The sequence below is a fragment of the Haliaeetus leucocephalus genome, unplaced genomic scaffold (genome assembly GCF_000737465.1).
Source record: "Haliaeetus leucocephalus isolate CR32 unplaced genomic scaffold, Haliaeetus_leucocephalus-4.0 Scaffold229, whole genome shotgun sequence".
NCBI classification, from domain to species: Eukaryota; Metazoa; Chordata; class Aves; order Accipitriformes; family Accipitridae; genus Haliaeetus; species Haliaeetus leucocephalus.
The window spans coordinates 4,202,245-4,225,452 of record NW_010972665.1 but is presented as its reverse complement, the minus strand read 5'-3'; the positions used below and the strand labels follow the sequence as shown (position 1 = coordinate 4,225,452).

At 37.5% G+C, this 23,208-nt stretch overlaps 1 protein-coding gene across 14 annotated transcripts in view; it reads left to right on the top strand.

Annotated features, from left to right (window-relative positions):
* KCNMA1 (potassium large conductance calcium-activated channel, subfamily M, alpha member 1) overlaps nt 1–23,208 on the top strand; it is a 523,274-nt gene that overhangs the window by 451,305 nt on the left and 48,761 nt on the right. For all 14 annotated transcript variants that reach the window (XM_010567822.1, XM_010567820.1, XM_010567818.1 and 11 more), the window contains 4 exons: nt 4,195–4,288; nt 15,924–16,047; nt 19,010–19,234; nt 22,486–22,678. In XM_010567822.1, the coding sequence (XP_010566124.1) occupies nt 4,195–4,288; nt 15,924–16,047; nt 19,010–19,234; nt 22,486–22,678 (636 nt within the window). The remainder of the gene's footprint in view (nt 1–4,194; nt 4,289–15,923; nt 16,048–19,009; nt 19,235–22,485; nt 22,679–23,208) is intronic.

The following is a 23,208-nucleotide window of genomic DNA, read 5'->3' as shown; positions in this document are numbered from 1 at the left end:
ACTAATGCTCTGTTAAGTGCTTACAGATGTGGGTTTCTCCAGATGTGGTGATTAATAAGTTAATCGAGATAGCTAGTCAACTAATGTTTCTGGGTGGTTTGTGCTTTACCTTTCATATGGTTTTTTTGCTCTGAAGCATTTATGTGCTAGGAAGAATGAGTTTACCAGGTATTCCAGTCTGTGTGATGTTCAGTAACATAGATGTTATTTCAAATTCCAGCTCTTTCTGGGGTCTAAAAAACAGTGTCTGTAAACTGTTCTGCTAGTGACCTGGGAGAGCCAGTAAAGGAGACAGATTTATTTAAAAAACAGTAACAAAATAACAAAGAAAAAAGTTATGAACTTGTCCACTGTTTCTGAATGACATTCCCTTTATTTTGCTTAAAAAATGAGATGAGGATAAAAGTCAAGTAATATGTTGTTACAGATGTTCAGCTCCACATTAGGGCTGTTAAAATTACCAGCACATCTTAAATCAATTCATGGAACATTGTCTGGAGGTTATGTCATTGAAATAATGAATTCTCTTTACTCAAGAATAAGCAAACATGTTAAAACATCAGTGTAACTTTAAATTAAACTCCAGCATAAACTGGAGCATCTGAAGCCTCATTAGACTCGCCTGACATTTTTCTAGCACTGAGTCTTCCTGAACTGCAAAACTGTTAGATTCTCTGCCTATTAGGCAAGTGAGCACTGGGTTGTTACAACAGTACATTAAGTATTATACTTAGGGATGTGCTATAAAATTATGTGTCCAATTCTTGAACTTGCAATTTTCATGAAAGCTGGTAAAGAAAGTCTGCATAATATAATATGACTGTATTTTAATACAAGTCCTGTAGCATAAAGACATCAAGAATACTAAAAATGGGGACTCATTAACAAAAGCGCTAAGTCAAACATACATCATCAGAGTTGAGCTGTCATAGATCACAGCCCATTATTCAAATATGGTTGTCTTTCATAAGAACAAGCAAATTTAAGGCTCTCTTTTAAATTAATGCAGATACAGGAACCATGAAACTAAAATGATATTTTATGGCTTTACTAAAAATTTTGCTAGGTCTGTTTCTTTAAATATGCAGGAAATTGATAAGAGTATCTGAAGGTCAATAATTAAATATGTTTTATGTCCTACTTTCAACTAAGAAGCCACTTGTGAGTTATCATTGCAACACTTTTGGGAATGAAGCCATAGGTAATGGTGTCCGTTATATACCATTCACATATTTCAACTTCATGGATTCCCTTCCCCCATTCTTATGGAGCTGTGTTTCTAAACTGCAGATGCCCTGTAAACTCTGCACACAGATTTCATTGAAAAACAAAACCTTGTTTGGATGTGATGTGATTAAGATAGATCACCTTTCATTGCTGCAATGAGAATAAATGGCGTCCTTGCTTAAGCAAGGCATTGCTTTAGCAACAAATTGAGATCCCTCAGAAGGCTCTGCTAACAGGTATTAACTAGTGAGCCACATTAACCTTGGGCTTCCCAGGCAATTGGTGACAGTAACATAGCTTGAATATGACAAGCACGTATCAAAAGAGGGAGCTTGTTTTTTGTAGGTGCAGAACCAAAAGTAAGTGCAGATTGCTAGAAATCTAGTTCTAGAAATGGTTACTCTGGATGACTACTAGTAAGATTCTGTTTTTTAATTGGACAGCAGGGTAGTATCACCTGGCAGCACTGGAGAACACAAATGTTGGACCATATACTAGAAAAGATCCCTATTGTACTAACTTTCAGTATTTGAAAGGATCAGATGGGAGTCTTATTAGCTAGCTTGAAAACTTGGGAAAGTACTCTTTTTTTAATAGTGTTTTCTGTTGTTTGTAGAAATATTTCTGGCTATAATATGATCTACAATTGACTTGTGTTAATGTACGATTTTGCACATGGTCCTGATGGCTATATATCTTCCTTAAACTGTTTAAATTGTGTAACAATATGCTTTACTTATGGTGCAAAACTGAATCTCTTGACAAACGTTCTGTAACCCCATGGTAGCAGATTAAATTAAGTGAAATTTAGAATTTTTACTACCAAGAGAGCAAAACATATTAGTTGTAGCTGGTTTCTGGAAGGAACATTTTGCGTGGTTCTTGTTCCTTTGATCTTTTAATTAGTGGAATCATCAGATTGGAACTGAATATTTATATCCTATAAAGAACAAGAGAGCACAGTGTATATCTTGAAAGCAACCTATTGTCTGTGTGGAAAAGCATGTGAATAACTTTTTGATAGACAAGATTAAAACAAGACTAGGCCATTTCCAAGAGAGTGATTTTCAGAGGGTGTTCTGAAATGCACACATACTTGCATTTTGTTATAATCAGAAATAGAAAGATATTACTAACAAAATAATTCTGTGCATATTCACTTCATGTTACAAATAGCTAAATACCGAAGTGATCTAGTTTAATCCAAACAAACTGTCACAGAAAGGAAATTTCAATTTGTATATTTTTGAGAATTTTCTATGCGCTTATTTATCTCTCAGCCAAACAAAGACTGGTACTTGACTAATCATCAATAAGCATTTCCACTATAGGACTCTGACTTGGAAAAAAAAGTCAAATGAGAAGGAAATGGCTTTGTCTTTGGGGATGCTGCCCAAAAAGAAAGCTAAGTTTGTAAAATAAATCATTATTAGACAGTCATTTCTCTGATCTAAGTATTACCTTTTACACCACTCTTTGGAGCATTTATTTTGGGGTTAGCTTTTTTGGGGGGGGGGGTCTGTTACAATGCTTTCTTTTGTTTTGATTCTCTTGATGTGTTAGGTGATGCCAGGTCATTTAAAAAGACAGCACATCTGTCTTTTCGGGGCTCAGTCCTTCAGTCTTGACCAAGGCAAAGTGAAGTTCTGTAGCAGACTTGGGCAAACAGACAGACATGACAGGCTAGAATGCAGTCTATAATAAAATTGTGTCAGGAGAGAGTTATAGCAGAAGGATATTGCTTAATTTCTTCCCAGATAAGTCGAGGGCAGGTGACATATATCCAGGTTTTGTTGTTGTTCCTATGTAGCTTGTTGCAAATAGAATTTTTTTCCCAGCCTCTGCTTGTGCACTGCTAATGTGTATTAAGCTCTTTTAATATAGCTGCTACTACTAATCTCTTTCCTTTTAGCTTTAAAGTAACAGCTTTCTAGGCATCAGTTATATTATCTTCTAGTTAATTTTTCAGTTAACAATAAGATGGGAAAAAAAGTGTATTTTTCCTTCTTTATATTAGAATGATTCAGCATTAGTGTGAATTTGAGAAAGTAGGCATAAGATAATTCCCTTTGAGAGCACATGTATGTTATGCACAGATTATCAAGTGCAATAACAATCTCGGAACAGTAAAGATGACGGTTAATTCTTATAGACGAGTTAATAGGAAGCAGCACTTGTTTAAGAAATATGTATTGTGACATAGGTTATCCAAGAGTAGTTTATGATTGGCAAAACCGTAGGTGATTTTACATCTGGAAATTGATCTGTCATTGAAAATGCAACTCATCCTCATTAAAAGATTGCATAACACATGCATCCTCTGTTTATACAGGTATTGTCTCCCCACTTCCATTCAACCTCATTCTGTTCATTCCTGTTAAAACTCCCTTTTGTGAGAAGGGTAGAGCGATGAGGTCTGACTTGTGCTGAAGATCTGTGCACAATGGCAGGCTGCGTTCACGTTCCCGACTAACTGAATCATTGAACATCAAGGCATTGAATATTTTACATCTCTTCATGAAGACTCTGTTGTTTGGCATGTGAGGAGCAAGAACCAACTGGTGTCTAGTTCATTAGCAAAAGCAGGCTGACAGCTGTTATATTGGTATTGCAAATAGTACTTTATCTTTCTGGGAATATAGCAGAGCACTAATTCTACTTTTCTGTAGCGCAGATTAACTGAAAATAACTCTTAAGAATAACCCGAATGTGGTTCCCCCCCTTTGTTTTTGAAGTATGAAACCAATTTGAACGCCTGTGTTCAAAACCCTGGTATTCTTCCCTGCTTCTCCGTCAAACCAATCTCTTTGACTAACATGTATTTGATTTTTATTACTGTTGGGCCTATATTAGCAATGAAGTATCAGTGCGTGAGTGGACATAGAGTGTGTGTTCTTTGCTACTTCACTTGTATTTCATATTGCACTTAGAGCGGTACTTAATCTCATGAGTTCCTTATATTTCCAGTTGAAGATGAGCAGCCATCGACACTATCACCCAAAAAAAAGCAGCGAAACGGAGGCATGCGAAATTCACCCAACTCCTCACCCAAACTGATGAGGTAAGACTGTAAGAAACTCGTATCTTCATCTCCTTTCTTCCTTCCTTCCTCTTCTCCTCCCCCCACATCAAAAATAGGGGAGGGGGTGGAAAAAAAAAGATTCTTAGATGGTTTCTGAAAGGCTGAAGTATTTATTCTGTCAGCTTGTCAGCAGTTAATGATAGAGCTGAAAAAAATTCTGTCATGAAAAACAGTTTGAAAAGCTGTTTGAAAAATACATAGGCTTTAAAGTCTTAGCTGTCACCCTGTCCTGTCCGTGTGTAGTTCTTAAACAGCAGTGGCACTAATGATAGCACTAACCAATCAGGGGAACTCATGTGGTTAGTTTGCCTCAGGCAATTCTCTTTTTGTTGGATTCCCTCTGAGTACTGTTTTCTGTACTTAAGGCCATATGTGAGATGTATCATCACAATCAAAAATGAACCTGAATATTACCTTCCTTTTATCCTGTCGATTGAAATCAAATTTCTGTTAATTGATTTAGACTGATAAAAAAGTCTAATAATCTATGTACTTGCCAAAGCAAAGTTCAAAACTAATGCAGTTTTACTCAGGCTAAAAGCACATCAATTATGAAATACAGGGATTTTTAAGAGGGTAGTATATACTCTAAAAGTGAGTGATGAAAACATCATCTTGTTAGTGATACTTTCCCCTGTTGCTATGTGTACATTATTTTACACCAGTATGCCTTTGTATAACTATGTAGTTTCCTTCCGTAGAACAAATTACCTCTAAGACATTTGTTAAAATTAGAACTGCAACAAGAAATTGAAATATCTTCAAATAATATGGCGTTTGCATTCTGTCTCACTGTGCTTCACCTTTTGCCTGCTCTAGTCAGTCAGAACAGGATCAGATAGTAGACATGGAGTTTTCTACAAAGAGGCTGTTCCAGCTCTGATTTTGCATATCTAAAGTAGCCAGGCTAGAACCTCAGTCCGTAATTGTATCCAGAACTAAATACCATAGCAGAGATTTTACACAGCATATATATATGCACACAGAAAAATGTAAACTTATTTGCATATATAAACAGACACATTTGTGCAGTTTGGGGTTTGGGTGTATGTATAACTGTAACTGCTCTGCATTCACAGAGGTTAAGTGAAAAAAATTAAGTTGAATATATAGTTCTTTCCATCTATAAAATCACTCATGACTTTTCTTTTATTGTTGGCAATGATTTTGTTTCTTTAAGGATTCTGGATACAGCTAGGTAATATTCCTCCCTTGCATTTCAGTCAATAGACAGGAATTTTCTTTGGCCAGTTACAGAAGCATCCATATTTGTTTATTGTTACTGCAATATAGGGCATATTCAAGGACGTAACATCTACAAGTCGTCTTCATCTCTGTTTAGACTACAGAACCAAAAGTGAGATTGATTCACAGAGGAAAATGCACCCAGCTGTGGCTTTTTTTTTCCTATTGACCATCTATTTCTGTTAAATGTATCATTAAAAGTTCTCTGCCTTCCTGTTAGCTCAGCGTTGCCCATATGACACTGATTTACATGCTTGTTTACAGTTTATGAGGAAGAATAAAATGAACATACTGGCAAGCTTCTCATTTTTATGGTGCCAGTTGTCATGCTAGCATCATTTTCAATTTACTTACTTTTGGACAGTCTTCTTATCTGGTGCTAATAGTTTTAACCACTTAAAGTTTTAAACAGGTAGGAGATTCCCCCTCTACACCAAACCCTACTTTTGGGGAAGTAGAAATAAAAAGAAAGAGAGGGAGAGAGAAAGAGAAAGAGCTGAAACGTTTGGAGCTGAGCACACTGTCCCTGTTTGCTATGTAAAGTATGCCTCATTTCTTTGATCTTGAGTAATAATAATTCTGGGGAGTTATACTGTTTTCATATGCTTCAAAGCTGTGTCAAAGTTTTGCTGCTTAAGGGTACTTCTTTATTCTATTGGCTCTTGGGTACTGAGATGACAGGTCCTCTGTACTAGGTGCAGGCTTTTTCAAGTCATAGCCTTCAGCAAAACATCAAATTACCAAATACAGGGTAACATACTTCTACACAAATGCCTTTCCTGTAGATATATTATACCATATATATTAAATACTTTAGTGTTACACGGTACATTTTATGTGCAATAGAAAGTGATGGTTTGAGGTAGCCTTAGGGGTACTTTTTTCCACAAGCAGAAGAAGCTAGTGTATACCGTATCAAGTATGGTTTTTACAGGACTTTCTGCCCGAAGGCCTTTGTAAATAAGTAATGATCAACAGATTGGCTGTGGGTTTTTGAAAAGCATGCCTATGTCAGTTTGCATGATGGGGGAAGATTTTCAAAGTACAGCCTGCTTTCATTGCCTGCTGAAGAGGGACTGAGGGAGAGTAGTCGTCCTGAGCCTGAGCTGTCTGCTCAGTAACACATCAGAATTGCTAAACACAGGTCGAGCAGTGAGTGGAGAACTTACCAGGCTTCCAGATCCAGACATTGTTTTCTTCCTCCTCTCCCTTGCTGCTAAATTTATTCACCAGCACCCTCAGCCTCTCCCCAGACCCAACCATCTCTTTGTCTTACCCTTTATCTGCACTGACTTAACTTTGGTTCAAGGTGCTAAATAAGACAAAGTGGATCGAATCAGAAGAGAACTCTGTTAAGCTTTGTGGGTAATGGCCAAACGCTTTTCTCCTTTCCGATAAACAAAGGTGGGCTGTATTATCTGCTATTTTGTATCCTCGTAAATTACCTAAAGTGACGGGTACTTGCTTTCCTGCCTGGAAATCTTTAGTGTATGTCAGCTAAAAGTACACAAGAGGTAAATCAGCTAAAGCACTGTCATGTCTGTAGCTGATACTTATCTTTGCAATATTTTTCCTAAATTTACTTTAAAAGCTCCTTTTCAAAGCCAGCTTCACCCCTGTCCCTCCCACAGAAACATCTGGCTACTTTGCAGACTTTTCCTCAGCCAAGGTCCTGGATCTAGAGGGGGGCTGGAGGACAAGAAGTCTGGAGTGTGTGAAGGAGGAATATGTGAAAAGTTCATTTTTAAATTGTAATCAGAGTTGTCACTTTAGAATCACTTTCTGAGCAGCCCTACAGTTAAGATAATGTTGAAAACGCTACGTAGATTTTAGGTTTCCACAGTGGCTGGGGCAAATCAGGGGAGAGGGTATTATGCCATGAGGTAAAACTTTATGACTTCTCCTATCACTGCAGTAGAACAGAGGACAGAACCTGTATTGTAGGGATTCTCTGGGACATCATGACAAGAGGTCTGACAGGTGCTTATTTAGACCTGGTCTGAAAGTGGGAATTTTTGAGATTTACTCACACCTAAGTAGAAAGCTGTATTACCAAATATGATCCAGATAGATAGATTGAAGACATCCTTTCAATGTCATCTTTTTGATGTTATTGTCTTTAAATGCCAGTAAATTACTAATTGAAATAAATAGATGGTAGGTATACAAATGTTCTTTGTATACATCACAAATGGTCTAGATTCATATTCAGAAAGTCACTGTTGTAACTGAATCCTGCATCACATCAAACAACATGGGCAGAATCACACTGATGCAATACTGGAAGAATCTAGTCAATCAGAAACAAATCCTTCAAATTCCAACTATAGCTACAAATGCAAATTAACTAGAAAAATACTCTGCATTGCCATTGTTATTTCTATCTGTTTTACATCAGCAGAAGTCTGTCCCATTAAACCCACAAGAATACAGGTATTATTTAAAAATAACTTAAACTCCAACAGGAAAAAATGGATTCTTCTCCTCTGGAGATGTGAACAGGGAGATCCTATTACCATAAAAAGTAAAGTTTAAATAGGAAGTGGAAGGAAAAAGAAGGAAAGCTGTGAGTAGCAGAGTAATCACATATCAGGTCTCCTTCTTCATGAGACAGAGAAGAAAAGTAGAACCATTTGATGCCTCTGGTGTCATGCAGTGATATCAAGTCACCTGTTCATCATCTCACAGTCAGAGTTTTCGATGCATGTTGTTGATGAAGAGTCACATTAAATATGAGGAGGCTATATCGCCCGAATATCAAATAGCAAAGCTAGTTTTTTAAAAAAAGTGTCATTTTGGATTCCAGAATGACCAGTAGAAATGTGAAAAGCCCTGGATATGAATCAAAAAAGCCACTTATAAGGATTGTTGCTGGGGCTCAAGTCCACACTTAATGCTTTGGTAGCTGCTACTGCATGAGTGGAATACACTGACTTGAAGGAAATGTCAGCCCAGCTGAGTCAAACTACCTCTTAATGCAAGAACAAATAGCATATGACAGGGCCCAAGGGGCCTGAAGAGCAAACAAATAGTTTGTCCCTGTCCACTCTGAATGTAGTGGTATAGTTGACATAGGCCTCTAGACAAGTAGCATACTCAGCAAAGGGTCATTATCATTAGTGTCCCTGATCACATAAGAATCAGAGGCATCAGAGGACACTGGGTTTTCAGTGTGTTGCCAAGGAGAATTTCGTAAGCCTGAGGTTTTTTCTTGGTCAAGGATCTAAAATAATTCCCAACCAAACTATAAAACTTGCTCAGAGACTGTCAAGACCCAGCTAAGTCACACAGAAAAAAGTGAGGGTTTTGGCATACATTTCCAGAAATGTAATGAGATTATTTACCTGAAGTTGAGGGGGAAACCTCCTGGTTTTTTTTCCTGAAGTTGGATATAATGTTCTAAGTATATGAACAATGGCTGTGCACATTTATCTCCTCATCTGCCCACCCAGCTACATTCACTCAAATGTACATACACCTCTGCTAGTGCCACTCGGGATGAATTTGTATTGCCCCTGCCATTGTAGTGCTGCCCTTCCTTGAGCCGAAACTGTGAGCTTTCTCATAGGAACCAAAAGAAGTGATGGGAGGTCTAGAGGGGAACATTTCTCAAGCAAAAACTGGTAAAATAAGTTCAATCTGATCATTTTCCATGACTCCACTAAACCAGGCATGAAAGGAAGTTTTGAAGAGGTGAAAGCTCACTGATTAACCATAATAGTGGTTTATATTTATATCTCCCTCAGCATTAGAGATTTCATGTACTCTAAAATTTATGTCCTTTGTTAAGGATTTACAAGGCTATCTTTATGCAATGCTAATATGCAACAATAACTGAGCTGCAACACAGCAGGTGTTTAGTAGCACATTTCACTTCCTGATTCTGTTCTACAAGTTGACTACAACCAACACGAGCAACAGGAGTAGCTCAGTAATCACTATGTTATCTTAGACCTGCTTTTAACAAGGATATAGAAGGAAATGGTTGGCATGATAGGGGGTAGTATATGTTAGCCCTCTGACTGTTGCTACCATTGGTAATTGTGTTATAAACCATGGGAATAAGAACAGTAACGGGGGGGGGGGGGGGGGGGGGGGGGGGGGGCTGAGAATACTGTGAAATCTTACACAAATGTTTTTGAGATCAGAGGGCAGTGTCAGAAAGAGGAGAATTTTCCAGAAGAAAAAATCTACAGGCTTTTTTATAAAGTTCAGGGTAACAGAAGATCCACTCAGATCAAGGCAGTGGAAAGAAAAAACTCTTTAGCTTTAAACCATGTTTAAAGAAAATAATGTATTCTTATAAACTTTGACTTGTGAAAGTGGTAGCTTTTATCATAAGGTATAAAGGCTATACGCTTCATTTAAGTGGCAAAAAACACTCCTACATTTTATGATGCCACTTAACTGTGGGTTTATTTTTTTACAAATGAAAAATTATTTTTTCAGGTACATTCTCCTACCCCTCAAAGATTGCTAGTTCTGCAGTTTAAGTAGATATAAATGGAAAATATTAAAACCAGAAGACACACTGGCTGTGTGCCTTGACTCCCCCTCATTAAATTGCTCATATAAAATTCTAAACATTAACTATTTTGTTACTTTTCTATGTGAGAGGATTCATACTTCAGAAGTATATTCTAAGCATGTCCTGAGCTATCAAGATACTTTCATGAACAAGATTCTTACATTAAACAGCTCCATATCAGTGTCCTTAGTAGTCTCGATAAATGAACGTGAACTCTTCAGTAAGGCTTCTGAGGATAAAAAAAACTTCAGTGACACCTGGGCAGAGCAAGAGGGAAGGAAAGAGAATTGTTAGTATTGTTAGCACTGTAATTCAGCCCATAAACTATCACGGGGCACTAGGTACCAACCACAGTGTGAGCTGTATTCTTCTTTGTAGATTTAGGGAAGAAGTCAGACAGTGTGTGATTGTGGCCAACACTGGAGTAGCTTCTGAATACAACAATGAAAGTATTTAACAGTGGACTGCAGGTTTTCCTTCTCTTGTCACACTGGGTTTTCTTCTCTAAAGCCCGGTGCATCTGGGCACCGAATCCTTACAAATTTCATTGCTGATTAACCTGTGAAAGGAAAGATCAGTAAGAGAGTGTCATTAGCGTAACACACAAAGGTGACAAATTCTCATTACAACTTAATGCCATCCACGCAGACTGCAGAGGGTCACAGGAATGGCTAATGGTAGCTGACAAATGTTGGGTGTATTAGTCACAAAACATTTGCTGAATTCCATCAGAATATCGTGACAACCTTCACAGCTAGTCCGAGTGAGCTGCTGGAGTCAGTGGAGTTTGCCTGTGACAAGCCGTCACTCTATCTTGGTTGAGCTTTATAGCACCAGTCAAAGCAGTCAGAGAAGATTGAAGTGACAGAGGCCCACTGAGTAAATAGTGAAACATGCAGCACATCATGAAATATTCAGCCAGGGTGTAAAAGCTCTAAATGCTTTTTCAATTATTAGCACCTGCACTGGCTGCATACGTCTAACACTAACAGCATGTTAATTGCCACAATTTGTTAGGGTAGTTGTAGGAGAAATTTCAAAGGCATGAGACATTCTCTAGTGTGTCTTCAATTACTATCCTACCTTCAGCAAACACACTCCTTCCTCCTAAAATGAAGTACATGCACTCGCAAACACACATCCACATACAAAGTTAGGTAGGAAAGCTCAAAATTCCTGGACCACACACAAGGTGACTTTCAGGACCCTGAATCTTGAGCAGGAGACTGCTAAACATCTTTTTGTGGGCAAAAGCTACCTGAGAAAGGCATAATTGCAGACTTTAACAAACACAGGTTAAAGAGGAGTGGTGTTGTTCCCGGGGGTGTTTTGCCATTGATTTTATATAAGGAGAATTTTATTGGAGGGCAGAATAAAAAGTAGCCAAGACATTGTTTTACTCATGTGCAAAGACTAACAGATTACAGTTTATTTTCAAATGACACCAGGGTCCCTACTGGTCATACAGTATTCTTGTTCCCAGTGCTCAACATACAGAGCAGTTCCACTGCAGATCAATGAGGGTAAGTTGCTCTAATGCTCAATTGCATATGAGTGATAGCAAGAGGGTTAAGACAAAAGTGACAGCATACAAGGGTATGCTAAACAATAGTCATTTAATGAGGCAGCCATTTGGCCCTGAATGGTCTTTTCAGTTCTGCCCATCCTCAGTCATTACTCAGAAGTTCCAGATTCAAAAACTCCAAGTAAATCAGTTTGCAGGAGTTATGTGTGCTAGGAAAGCAATGCTCTTTAAAATGTAATGTTGACTTCCTCGCAATAGGTTTGCTGGAAGTGGGGTTTATGGTTTTGCTTTAGGCTGTTGTCTTCCACGCAGGCTTTTTGGCGCTGTAGCTGTAGCATGGCATTTAGCATCGTTTTCAAGTTTAATTGATCATAAGTGGCATTATATGCTCTTCAAAACCTTGAAAAGATAGTATTTTGCTCTTCATTTTAAGTCATGCGTATGTAATATCTGCCATAAGAACCAGAGAAGCTATTTTTAAACTGGGGTTATGGATGAGGGAAATTTAACTTTTGCTCCTTTTCTCCCATGCATGCTATACATGCCTGTCTTTGGTCATTGCAAGCCATAAAAGCCAGCATCTCAATTAAAACAAACACTATGGCATGGTCTTCTTCCTATAATTTGCATTTTTCAAGCAAATGACTTTACAGCCCTGGAGAACATAACAGCTGCAGCACAAATACAAGCATTTCCACAGTAACCTGCCAACGTGACTCAAGCATGGCTTGACAGGGCCATCTTCAAGGGTGAGGGGGGCAGAGAGGCTCCAGGAACATTCAGTCCATGATTTGGCTGTAAGGGCAACAACTGTAATGCTTTGTGTAATATAAATTTTAATGGGAAGAGGGTGTCCAAACCCCTTAGGCAGATTTGACAGCCTTGGCCTCTGTGTGTCTGTCTTAATTAATTTTTAGTATTTGCAAAACAGGTTTAGATCATCAGATTAACTGGAGCGTGTATGTCCAAAGTACTAATACTATTACGGTATCACTTCATCAAACGACCACATTTTTTTAAATAAAAAAAGTCCAAAGATCAATTCGTTTTTTAAGTACACAAGCCAGTGTATCTTTTAACATCTGAGGACAAAGTTGGACTTTAGTAGTAAACAGTTTTCAACCTTCATAGACATCTTCAGGGATCACTTTACTGAGAATGAAAATTCATTGATTAAAGAGAGATTAAAGTAATAACTTAGCCCAGAAGTTTTAAATTTAATAAACTCACTTATATGTAAATAAACCACAGATTCTGAAAAACAAAGCGTGGGTAGTCTTATCACGGTTTCCTTCTCAGGCAATAATCCATTCTCCTAGAGTAAAAGTAGTATAATAGTATCTATTAGCATACTTTCTTGTTGTGTGTCCCATCCTGTTTGCGTCTTTTAAGAAGCTCCCACTTGCTGTACTCCAAGCAGTGAAGCAGAGAATCCAAACAGTTTATCATATTGCAAATAAGTGCGTGTATTGATTAAAAAAAAAAAATTTAAAAAATCTCAAACAAAATCACGATTTGTGACCTAAAACTTCATTAGGGAGTTATATCCGGTGATTCACATTCTTGGTCCCTTCCATAGCACACTTCTGTTTAAACCCAAGATAACTAGATAATATAGTATTGAGATAAATTTCTAATAAATCTTTAGCACAAGCTACTTTGAATATTATTCCCTTTTAGGATGCAAGGCCCTTACCCAAAAGAGAACTAAGCTAGGCTTTAAGCACTCACACACTAAAAACTGCCTCAGATCTCAAAGCAGTTGACTATAATTTAATGTCAGGTATCTGTTATCACCTGCTTTGTTATAAGATTGCTTTTAATTTGTATCATTTCTGTGACTGAGATTAGAGTATTGCTAAATACTCATTTGTGTGAAAGCTTCAAATGATCCATTTAGTTTTAAGTCTCAGAGCAGAAAAAAAGCCTGTTTAGAAAATTAGTGTGGCATTTTTTTTACAAATTGATTTATTATAGTTTCTCTGATGAAGGGAAAAGGAAAAAGAAAATGCCTTCCTATATGCATCTGATTTCTGAAAGGAAAAGAAGGTGGTTTGATTGGTGAACTTTGTTTTTGTTTCAGTGCTCTGCTAGCAAAGCTCGTGGAGAAATGTCTTGTGATACTTTGGGGAAAAAAAACCCAAAACCACAAAAGCAACAGAAAGAAAAACATTTCTCAGTGGAAGCTGCTGAAGAGTCCTAACCTTTTGGCAAGCTTTCTTATTTTGAAATACATAGCTAACACATTCCATCAGAGTACCACTAAATGTTGTCTGAACATTAGTACAACCTTCAAATGGAATTGTATCCATGGTTGCAGACCTTACTGTACCACATACAGCTGTGAGCAGCAAGGAATGCCCTATGAACAGCATCACAGTTAGCTCTCAGCCAAAACTACCACGGCTGCAGCTTGCTTATGGATGGAGTAAGAGAATGCAGAGTCTATATATTTTTCTAGAAATGAAAAAAACCCCCACCCAAAAAAACCAAAAAACAAAAACCCAACCAAAACCCCACAACAAAACCCTTAGGTACAGCTTTTGCACAAAGAAGTCACCTCTGCTTCCCACAAAAGAGAGAGCACACTTATGCAAGGCCTTTCATTATTAAACCTGGAGTAAGGTCAGAGACTCCAGGTAGTCAGTCCCCTAGAGACTCTGCTGCCAGTGGGTTGATAGTGAAATGCACTGAACTGTATTTCTGTTGAGTGAATGTAAAAAACTTTGAAAACATAGTGTCTGTTTTTCCAGTTGAGTCTGACTTATGCCTTCGCCATGTAGTGCATTGCTTTTTCTTAAAGCATCAAAAGATTCTGGTTTAAATGGAACATTGTATTGATAGTTTCTCAAGTTCTTTTAAGCCACTTTCTGTGGAGTTGATCCTGTTTGAGTGAAATGAATGGAAATTTTCTACTGATTTCAATGGATATACAATCAGTGGCTATAAAATTACACAAATGAATCACCCTGACATAAGTAGAGATTATACCTTTCTTAGGTATGCAAGCATAACTGTTTTAAGCATGGTAACTTATCGTACTAGATTCGGGGTAAATTAGCCTACATCATACACAGTGTTCAAAGTCTGCTTTAGTAGACAACGCAGAAGAGAAGTTCTTACCACAGTCTGCTGGCTCATATGCTTTAAAAGCAGTAAACTTCCCAGTTTTGAGAGTTCAGCCAATATGGGCATTTCCTTAACATGGTTCAAAAGGCAAACTGCTTTAAAATTTGGCCACCTGTCTTAGAGTACTTAGCATATTCCTACATTGCAAATATTTTCTTCTTTGAAATGTTACAATTCTGTATCGGGATATTTCAAGCATTCATGACAAAAACCTTAAGACTGTAGTTTTTCCAGACAAAGCTCTGTTCCCTCCTTGAATTTAAGATTTTAGGGTCAGTTTACCCTGTGCCTTGTAAACATGGTCCTCCTTCTAATGCTATTGTATAATGCAATCACTAGCATCAGAGAGTGTTGGAGTCACTTAGTACTTAGCTTAATGTTTGATTTTAGCATATAAAATTAAAGAACTGTATGTGTCTGTGCTTAGATGTAACTATATAGCTGAAGAGCAAGTTTATAAAAATGTCTTTTACTTGCTTCTCCTTTGAGAAGCCTTGTGCTTTAAAATCTTGCTGCAAAAACACTTAGAAGGTTATCACAGGTAGAGTTGTCAGAGAAAATGGACATTGTTGTTTGGTATTAAAATCATGTATTCCAGATGTGGGCATTTGTTAGTCAGTGTGCTCTAAAATGACATACTGTTGAATCTTTAAAGGGCTTCAGTTTGGGAAAGCAAAATATGATTGGGCAAATTGCTAAAATATTTAAAGTGCAGCCTGTTAAAGCTTTTACTGCGAAGAGCATCACGTCAGAAGTTGTATGTGGTAAAAGCAAGTAATTGGCTTTCCATACCTATGCCAGTCAGTCAGCATGGGGCTCTGTGCCTATCCCTTCTACTTCATTGCAGATGCTAATAGCAACTCCGATATTTATTTTGGAGGGGTGGGACTGGAAAGAAAAAAAACTTTTATGGATGTGATGGTTTCAGAAAGCCCTGTTTAAAATGAAATGGTTATTGGTGCAGAAAGAATATAGAAAATCTTTGAAACTGCACCCAAAATTTTAAAATTAACTTTTTTTTATTTTCAGCTTTTGTTTAAAAGTATCCACGTTGAAAGCATGTTAAAGTGTAAATACATTTCATTTTTTTACTTTTATCCCTCTTTGTACACAGCTCTTGGGATATCTTTCCATCCATAATTCATAATATTTTCCACTTATGTTGTCCTCAACTTGTTTTTCCCCAGGCATGACCCCTTGTTAATTCCTGGCAATGAGCAGATTGACAATATGGATGCCAATGTGAAAAAATATGACTCTACAGGGATGTTTCATTGGTGTCCAGCCAAGGACATTGAAAAGGTCATTTTGGTAGGTATTGATGATAAGTTGTGTTTGAAAAGAGGTTATTTGAACCATAGAACTGATGTCTAATAGATTAATAAATTAATCTCTACTATCATTAAATCCAGCATATTGACATCAGAAACACAGCGTGGTGAAATTGAAGCTAACATTGTGGTTAAAGAAGTCTAATTATATAAATCTGTATGCCGAGTGCAACAATAAAAAGTTGTTCAAAATGGAGAATTTCTTTTCATAAGCTGATATTTGCGTATTTGGTTGGAATCTCTAGAGAATTAAGATTGGAAATATTTAAATGTTTACATACCCCATTTATCTCTTTACACAAGGCAGTAATGATTCTAATACAGGCAAGTGTTCTTTTGCATTATTTCTTATTTATTGATGTGAATTTTGCTCTCTTAGAACTTCTCTATTTCCAACATTTCAAGATGCCCAGATAGGCCAGAGTAAGTAGTAGTACTACTCTGCCTTTCTAGCATGTTGCAGTGAGCCTAGTCTATGTTTGCTTTGTTTGTTTAACTGGAGAAACCATCAAACTGACTGAAGTCATTAAAAATAATTAGAAGGCCTATCACAGTTTATTTTGCTCTGTGAAAGTTTGTGCCACTTGTGTTCATGTACTCATACCTAAGAGTAACAAGTAACTAACTCCAGATCTCATACGCAAAACTGATGATATTTGAAATGAACTCCCTGGTGGATCTTCACTTTGTCGCACTTCATAAAGCTTTTCCTGAGCCTGCTTTCTTAGATTTTCCTGCACTGTGGCATGGTGTAGCCAGCAATGGTGACAGCCCCGGTTTATTCTAGCGATCAGGGGTTAAAAGCTTGTCTCCACTTCTCCTCAGGGGTTTCTGTAATAACTGTGACATTGCCTGAAATTGCAATATCAGTGTTTAAACAGTCAAGCAAGTAAATTCCAAATTCTACAGACTGAGATGTGAGACGGAGTTTGGCTGAACAGTTTTAAATAGTATGTGTTTAGATGTATGCAGCAGGCAAGGAGGGGCAGCCCTGCTGTACAGTACTTTGTAACAGAGATAGAAATCTGCCTTCATGCTCTAAACACATTTTAGCTGACAAGCTTTACATGTTGCCCCACTTTGAAAAGTGTTTATCCAAAAATGGTGCTGTGGAGTGCCTCGTTTATCATCTCTTGGTGATGCCATGTCAATTTTTCCCCCTACTAGCCTGTGAATTTGTAAGTCTGGCCAGGTTCTTTCTGCTTCACGCATCATCACCAATTAAGACACCGCCAGCAAAATGCTTCCTTACACCTTTTCAAACTCACAGTCCACATTTTATGTCTACATTCATATCCATGCAAATTTAACGCTGTCCTTAGAAGCCACACAAGTACAAATTAGTACATAATTTGAAGAGGATGGGATTTCCCAGGTTGTCTTCTAATTGATACTTTATGATGCCTCAATCAGAAAAGAATTCATTTTTCTGCCCAAGGTCTGTTTTGGCTCTGCAAGATTCCAGCAGTATCAGGTAGTAAGAACTTTTTTTGACATATAGTCAAATGTATGTGGCTACATATGGGTCAATGACTATAGAGTGACATTTTTTACATAATTTCTTTCAAGACTTGGTCTCTGTCTTGTCAAATCTGAATATTCCAGACCCAAAGGCAGAGGCATGGGACAACTTACATGCTTCACTTAAGCATTCACTCATGTCTTCTGTTGTTTGGAGGGCCAAGACCACTCTCTTGGTAGAGTTGTATGAAAATCAGTGTAATTGCCCCAGAGAAATTGAAAGCTCATGTATTTTTTAACTGATGAGAAAACTTCTAATCAGAGTTCCCATTCTTCTTACATAGTGAACACCTCTGCTGCATATTCCAATCTGTATTGCACATTGTCATGCTTCCATAATTTAGGAAAAAGGACATGTACTATGGATAAATGAGGGGAAAATTTTGCAGTTCACCATTGTCTTAATTTTTTTCACTGGGAAAACTTCTATGTAATGGTACTGAGTATACAACTTCTTGGCAATATGGTATCAGTGGATCTGCAGCTACTTGATGGAGTGCAATAATGCTAAGGCTGGCTCCAGAAATGAAGGTCATTTTTTCCTAATGACTTTATTTAATCATCTTGGTATTTGAGTTTCCTGCTCAACTGACATTACCACTGATGAAATTAGTGCAAAAATTTATTCTTGTCACTGAGACAAGTAGATAATTCTGAACATCATTCAAATGTTCTCCATGAGACTTTTTTCCTTCTATCTATTCAACAACTCAGGAAGCCCAGTGCGCCTGAAAAGTTAGTATTAGTCACGATCTTGCACACTAGTTTTTTCTTACTGAGAGAAGTTCTGTGGAGTATGGTGGGCATCCATTGTAAAGCAGAGCAGTGTAAACATTCCTTGATTGCTTCTTAGGGTAGTAGCAGCTTGTCCTAAAATAAGAACTTTGACTCTAAGAGAATATGGTCCTCAGTTCACAAGATAATGTGTAATACCACAAAGCCCTACAAAGGCCATTGGGCTCTTACATTTTCCTTTTCAAATTGGTCCTGAAAAAAACCCAAACCACTAGCAATTCATCAGCTAAGGCATGGTTTTGCTTCTCTTTTTCTATAATCCTTCTAATGGCTAAATGCATAGTGGGTCAAATTCTGTTCTTAGCTAAACCCATAGTACTTTGATTGTAACCAGAGTCTTAATCCACATGTGTAGAAACATACACGGGACCAGAATTCAGTCCAGTTCAATGTCTTCCCGAACACTGAAGGATTTGCAAACAAGAATGAAATTTTTCTTTTTCTGAGTACGTTTAATGAAGGATAAATAAGGGTAAAATGAACAGCTATTATCAAACTGCTTCTTTGTGCATGAACGATATTGACAGTTGTGTTTTTCCTGGTTTAAAACTCAATATATGATTTAATTTAAGCTTCCCTTTGTTTCATTTCTCCCTTGTCTTTTTGTTTTGTTTTTTTTTTTTTAGACTCGAAGTGAAGCAGCGATGACAGTTTTAAGTGGGCATGTAGTCGTTTGCATATTTGGGGATGTTAAATCTGCTTTGATTGGATTAAGAAATTTAGTGATGCCATTACGAGCCAGCAACTTTCACTACCATGAACTCAAGCACATTGTGTTTGTGGGTTCACTTGAATACCTGAGAAGGGAATGGGAGACACTGCATAACTTCCCCAAGGTTTCAATCTTGCCTGTAAGTCCAAAGCCATATTATTGATACTTTGTTATTTAGGACACCAGCTGGACAGACTCGTATTGACTTTGATCTTCGGCTTTTTTACTTTTGTCTACTCATAGGCCTGAGGACTTAGATTTTTCCCTTTACTTTGTCTATGAAAACAGAGCCCTGTGAGACCTTATTAGAAGATATTTGCCACAGTGTTTGGTTCCTCATCATCCTCATCGGATGAATTTCAGCTGCTATCAAATGTATTAGCTGTGTTATATATCAAACATCCACTGTAATGCACTGCATGTAGCCAGCTCTGATGTTGTGATTTCCCTGACAGAATGACAGTAGTTATTTATGACATTATTTATGTATTTGTACCCACAAAACCTTTGAAAAAAAATTATTGTTACTCTACCTACATAGTATCTATCTATATTCATAAAAACTTCCTGTACGCTGGCCTACTTTATAAGGAACACTGCCATAGCATTTCAGTTCAGAGTCCTGCCATACTTATGTATGGAAGTACAGCAAAACCCTGACCCTTTTGAAATCGATGAAAAGCTCCTATTGATTTTAGTAGGGGCAGCCACTAAAACCACAATTCAGAGGTCCTTTTTCTCCTATATATCATTCTCATTTGCACATGTGCCCAAAATACAGAAGCACAAGCTCCAGGACAAACAAATGAAGCCCTCCAAGCTAGTGACCTGAGGTAGTCATGGCTATAAATGACCCACAAAGATGTAGGCAGGAGGGAAACAAGCCCACGGTATAAGTACGAGAGAGAATGCTCTGTATGTTACAGAGTAAAGTTAGTTTGGATGTTTTTATCAGAATGAAAAATTATGAATTTACCAGTTCTTAATAATTACATTTCAGCAATTAAAAATAAATAAATTAACAATGGATGTAACCTAAACTGAATAATTTAGCAAATAGCTATAGAATGGAAAGACTGCCTTCACTTTTTGATTAATTCAGGCTGTAGGACTTTGTTACTGTAAATGCAGTTTTACTCTTAGCCCTTGGCTTTTTTCTGTAAACTGATCCAACAGATGGTGTCACAAGATTCTGTGTTGTCACAAAAATGGTGTCAATATCAGATTTGGTGAGTTAATATCCTCCTCTTCCTGCCAATCCCTTTTAATTCCAGTCACTGTGAAGGCTAAAGACTGAGGAATCAGAATTAAATTAATAACACTGTTGAACTGTGGAGCAGAATAGAATCCAACTACTACTTCCAAACTATCCAGTATATGGTGTGTATCCGTTTTTATAATGTGTATTTGTAAAGTTTTGATTCTGAATTCTGAAGAGGCATTAAGGAAATGTACACCACCTTTACATTCCCCAATCAGTTTGCACCCAAATTTAGAGTAGTTTTGGACTAATTTCATCTTAAACAGCTTAAATAGTTAGTTAATGCACCTTTAAAAATACAGAATATGTAAAGGAATGGTATCTTACACAGTAATCAAGGGTGCTGAAGACCATACAGACTTCATTACTGCTTTTTCTTTTATTTTTTTTTCAGCCTACCTTGTTCAAAGTGGTGATATAAAGTTAAAAATAACAGCATTATTCTGATCTAATTATACTAATTTAAAAGTCTGCTAAAGTTTCTGAGACCGTACTGGTAGGAATCATGTGTTAAAAGGAGGTCACTCAAACTCATTTCCTACTTTCTGTGCTTTGGTTCACGAGGTAAAACTTGCTGCTGATATCTGATGGGGATGTGGTTACAGCTGAATACAAAAATGTTTGTTCTGGTCTTAAAAAAAAAAAAGTGGAAGTTCATTTAAAGTCTGTATTGAAAGAGGCATTTAAGCTGCTGAGTAAACTCTTAAAAAGTAGGCAAATGCCAATTTTAAATATCCTCAGGCAGCCTTAATTCTGTCCCTTTGCATAAAATCATTAGGAGTAAGCCTTTAATTAATTACATGATTGCATATTATTTTTCCCCACAGGAATCCTGCTTCACTTGATGCACAGTACAGACACAAAGAGCAGAATTAAGGTGGCAGGAATAATCATACCCTAACTTTTGAGTACTTTATAACTAAATCATATCTGTTTGATATATACTGTTTTCCACACAGTTTCGTGCCTCAAATTATTGAAAGTAACATGGAATAGTCAGACTGGTATCTGAGACTAGGTGGCAATCACTGAATAAGAATTGAGCTCTGGCTTCACTTTGTGCATTTTAAATTCACTTCTGCATTGAATATTCTCAGCGGAGTTCAGGAGACGTTCACCATGAGTGATCAGAAGATGGAAGAGCAGGGTCTTGACTTGGTTTTATGAAAGTCACTGTGTGACAAGGGGACAGCTTAGTCTCCTCATCATCATTAGGGTCTTTGGGTACCAAACCATGTGAGGCAGCAGAGCAGAATCTAGTTTCCATAAAAAATCTTTCTTCTCCTGCATCTTGCAGGCCCTGTGACATAGACTTAATATTCTGTAACTAGAGATGTGGATTGTTGGATGTGAAAGGCAAGTGTTATCTTTAAACAAAACATAATGGGTTAAGTGTCATGTGTCAGTTGTCTTAACTATGAAAAAAAACCGCGGGCTACCACAACATTTCATTTTAATTATTGCATTCTCTGATTGAGAATTGTGGAAGCCGGGAATGTTGCATGAGTTGTGCCCATTAAGATAAAGTCTCGTTTCTGTTTCAAAGGGTTTAATCACACAACTTTGAAGATGAGTGTGTTTTCCTTCTAGAAGCACCAAAAACATGCATTGAAAAGGATTAACCTTTTTTGTGTATTGCTTCAGGTGGAAAAAAACAGCTTTATCCTGATTGCATTTCAAATGTGTAGGACACATAATGCTTTCCTGTTTAAATTGCCATTCTTTTGCCCAAGACCATTGTGACTTGGTAGTAGATAAATAGACATTTAAAACACACCCCTCGTTATATTCAGAGAGCCAGAGGTTGCTACATGATAGCAACTTAAATCAAGACAATTTCAAGTCACCGATGAGATGTAGAATGCTGGCATTATTCCTGTTTCTTGTTTGTTAGTAATAGCTTGACTGAGTATTGAGACTGAACCTAAAATGCTGCCATCAGCACCAACTACCCTTTAGATTAGCACACATCTCCTATTCCCTGGCACATAGTTAGACCAGCTTAATGTCAGAGCATAAAAAAGATACTTGTTAAATAATTTCCCAAAGCTCCTTCTCAATCTTTAATTTGTTTGTCTTTTTTTCCTCTCCTGCCCCCCCTTCCCCCCTTTTTTTTCTCTGTGCCGAAGGGTACGCCATTAAGTCGGGCTGATTTAAGGGCTGTCAACATCAACCTCTGCGACATGTGCGTTATCCTGTCAGCCAATCAGAATAATATTGATGATGCTTCGCTGCAGGACAAGGAATGCATCTTGGCGTCACTCAACATCAAATCTATGCAGTTTGATGACAGCATTGGGGTCTTGCAGGCTAATTCCCAAGGTAAGGACTGCCCTATAATACTTCTCCGCAGTGCCTACGGGGGACAGGACCTGGCAGGAAGAATATCCCTCACTCAGTAATTCAAAGAGCCCTACATCAGCTTGCTTGACAGTTAAACCTGCTGATTGGTATGATGGCTTTTAAAGGGACAGTCACATAGTTTCTCTGCTACATCACAAAGCACATCTTACAGAGGAGAAATGAATGAACGTGAAACTGGCTTTTTTTCTCAATTTAAAATTTTCAAAAAAAAAATATAAAATCATTGCTTTCTCACCCTCCCCTGCTCTGTGGCTTTCTTACCAGGGCAGTTGCTGTTATATAGCCAAAGCTAACTCATACTCATTTAGGAATACCTGAAGCTTCTGTCTAACAAGATTTCTTTTTTACGTAAAGCACATTGCAACCGCAGAGAAAAAGAACTGAATAGTACAAGCGAAAAAGTAAAATAAAAAGAACAAGAATTTTAAATTGTCTTTACAGTCCCTGTGCCTTCTTGCTCAAAAAGCCAGTTAGAATTAACTCAAAGC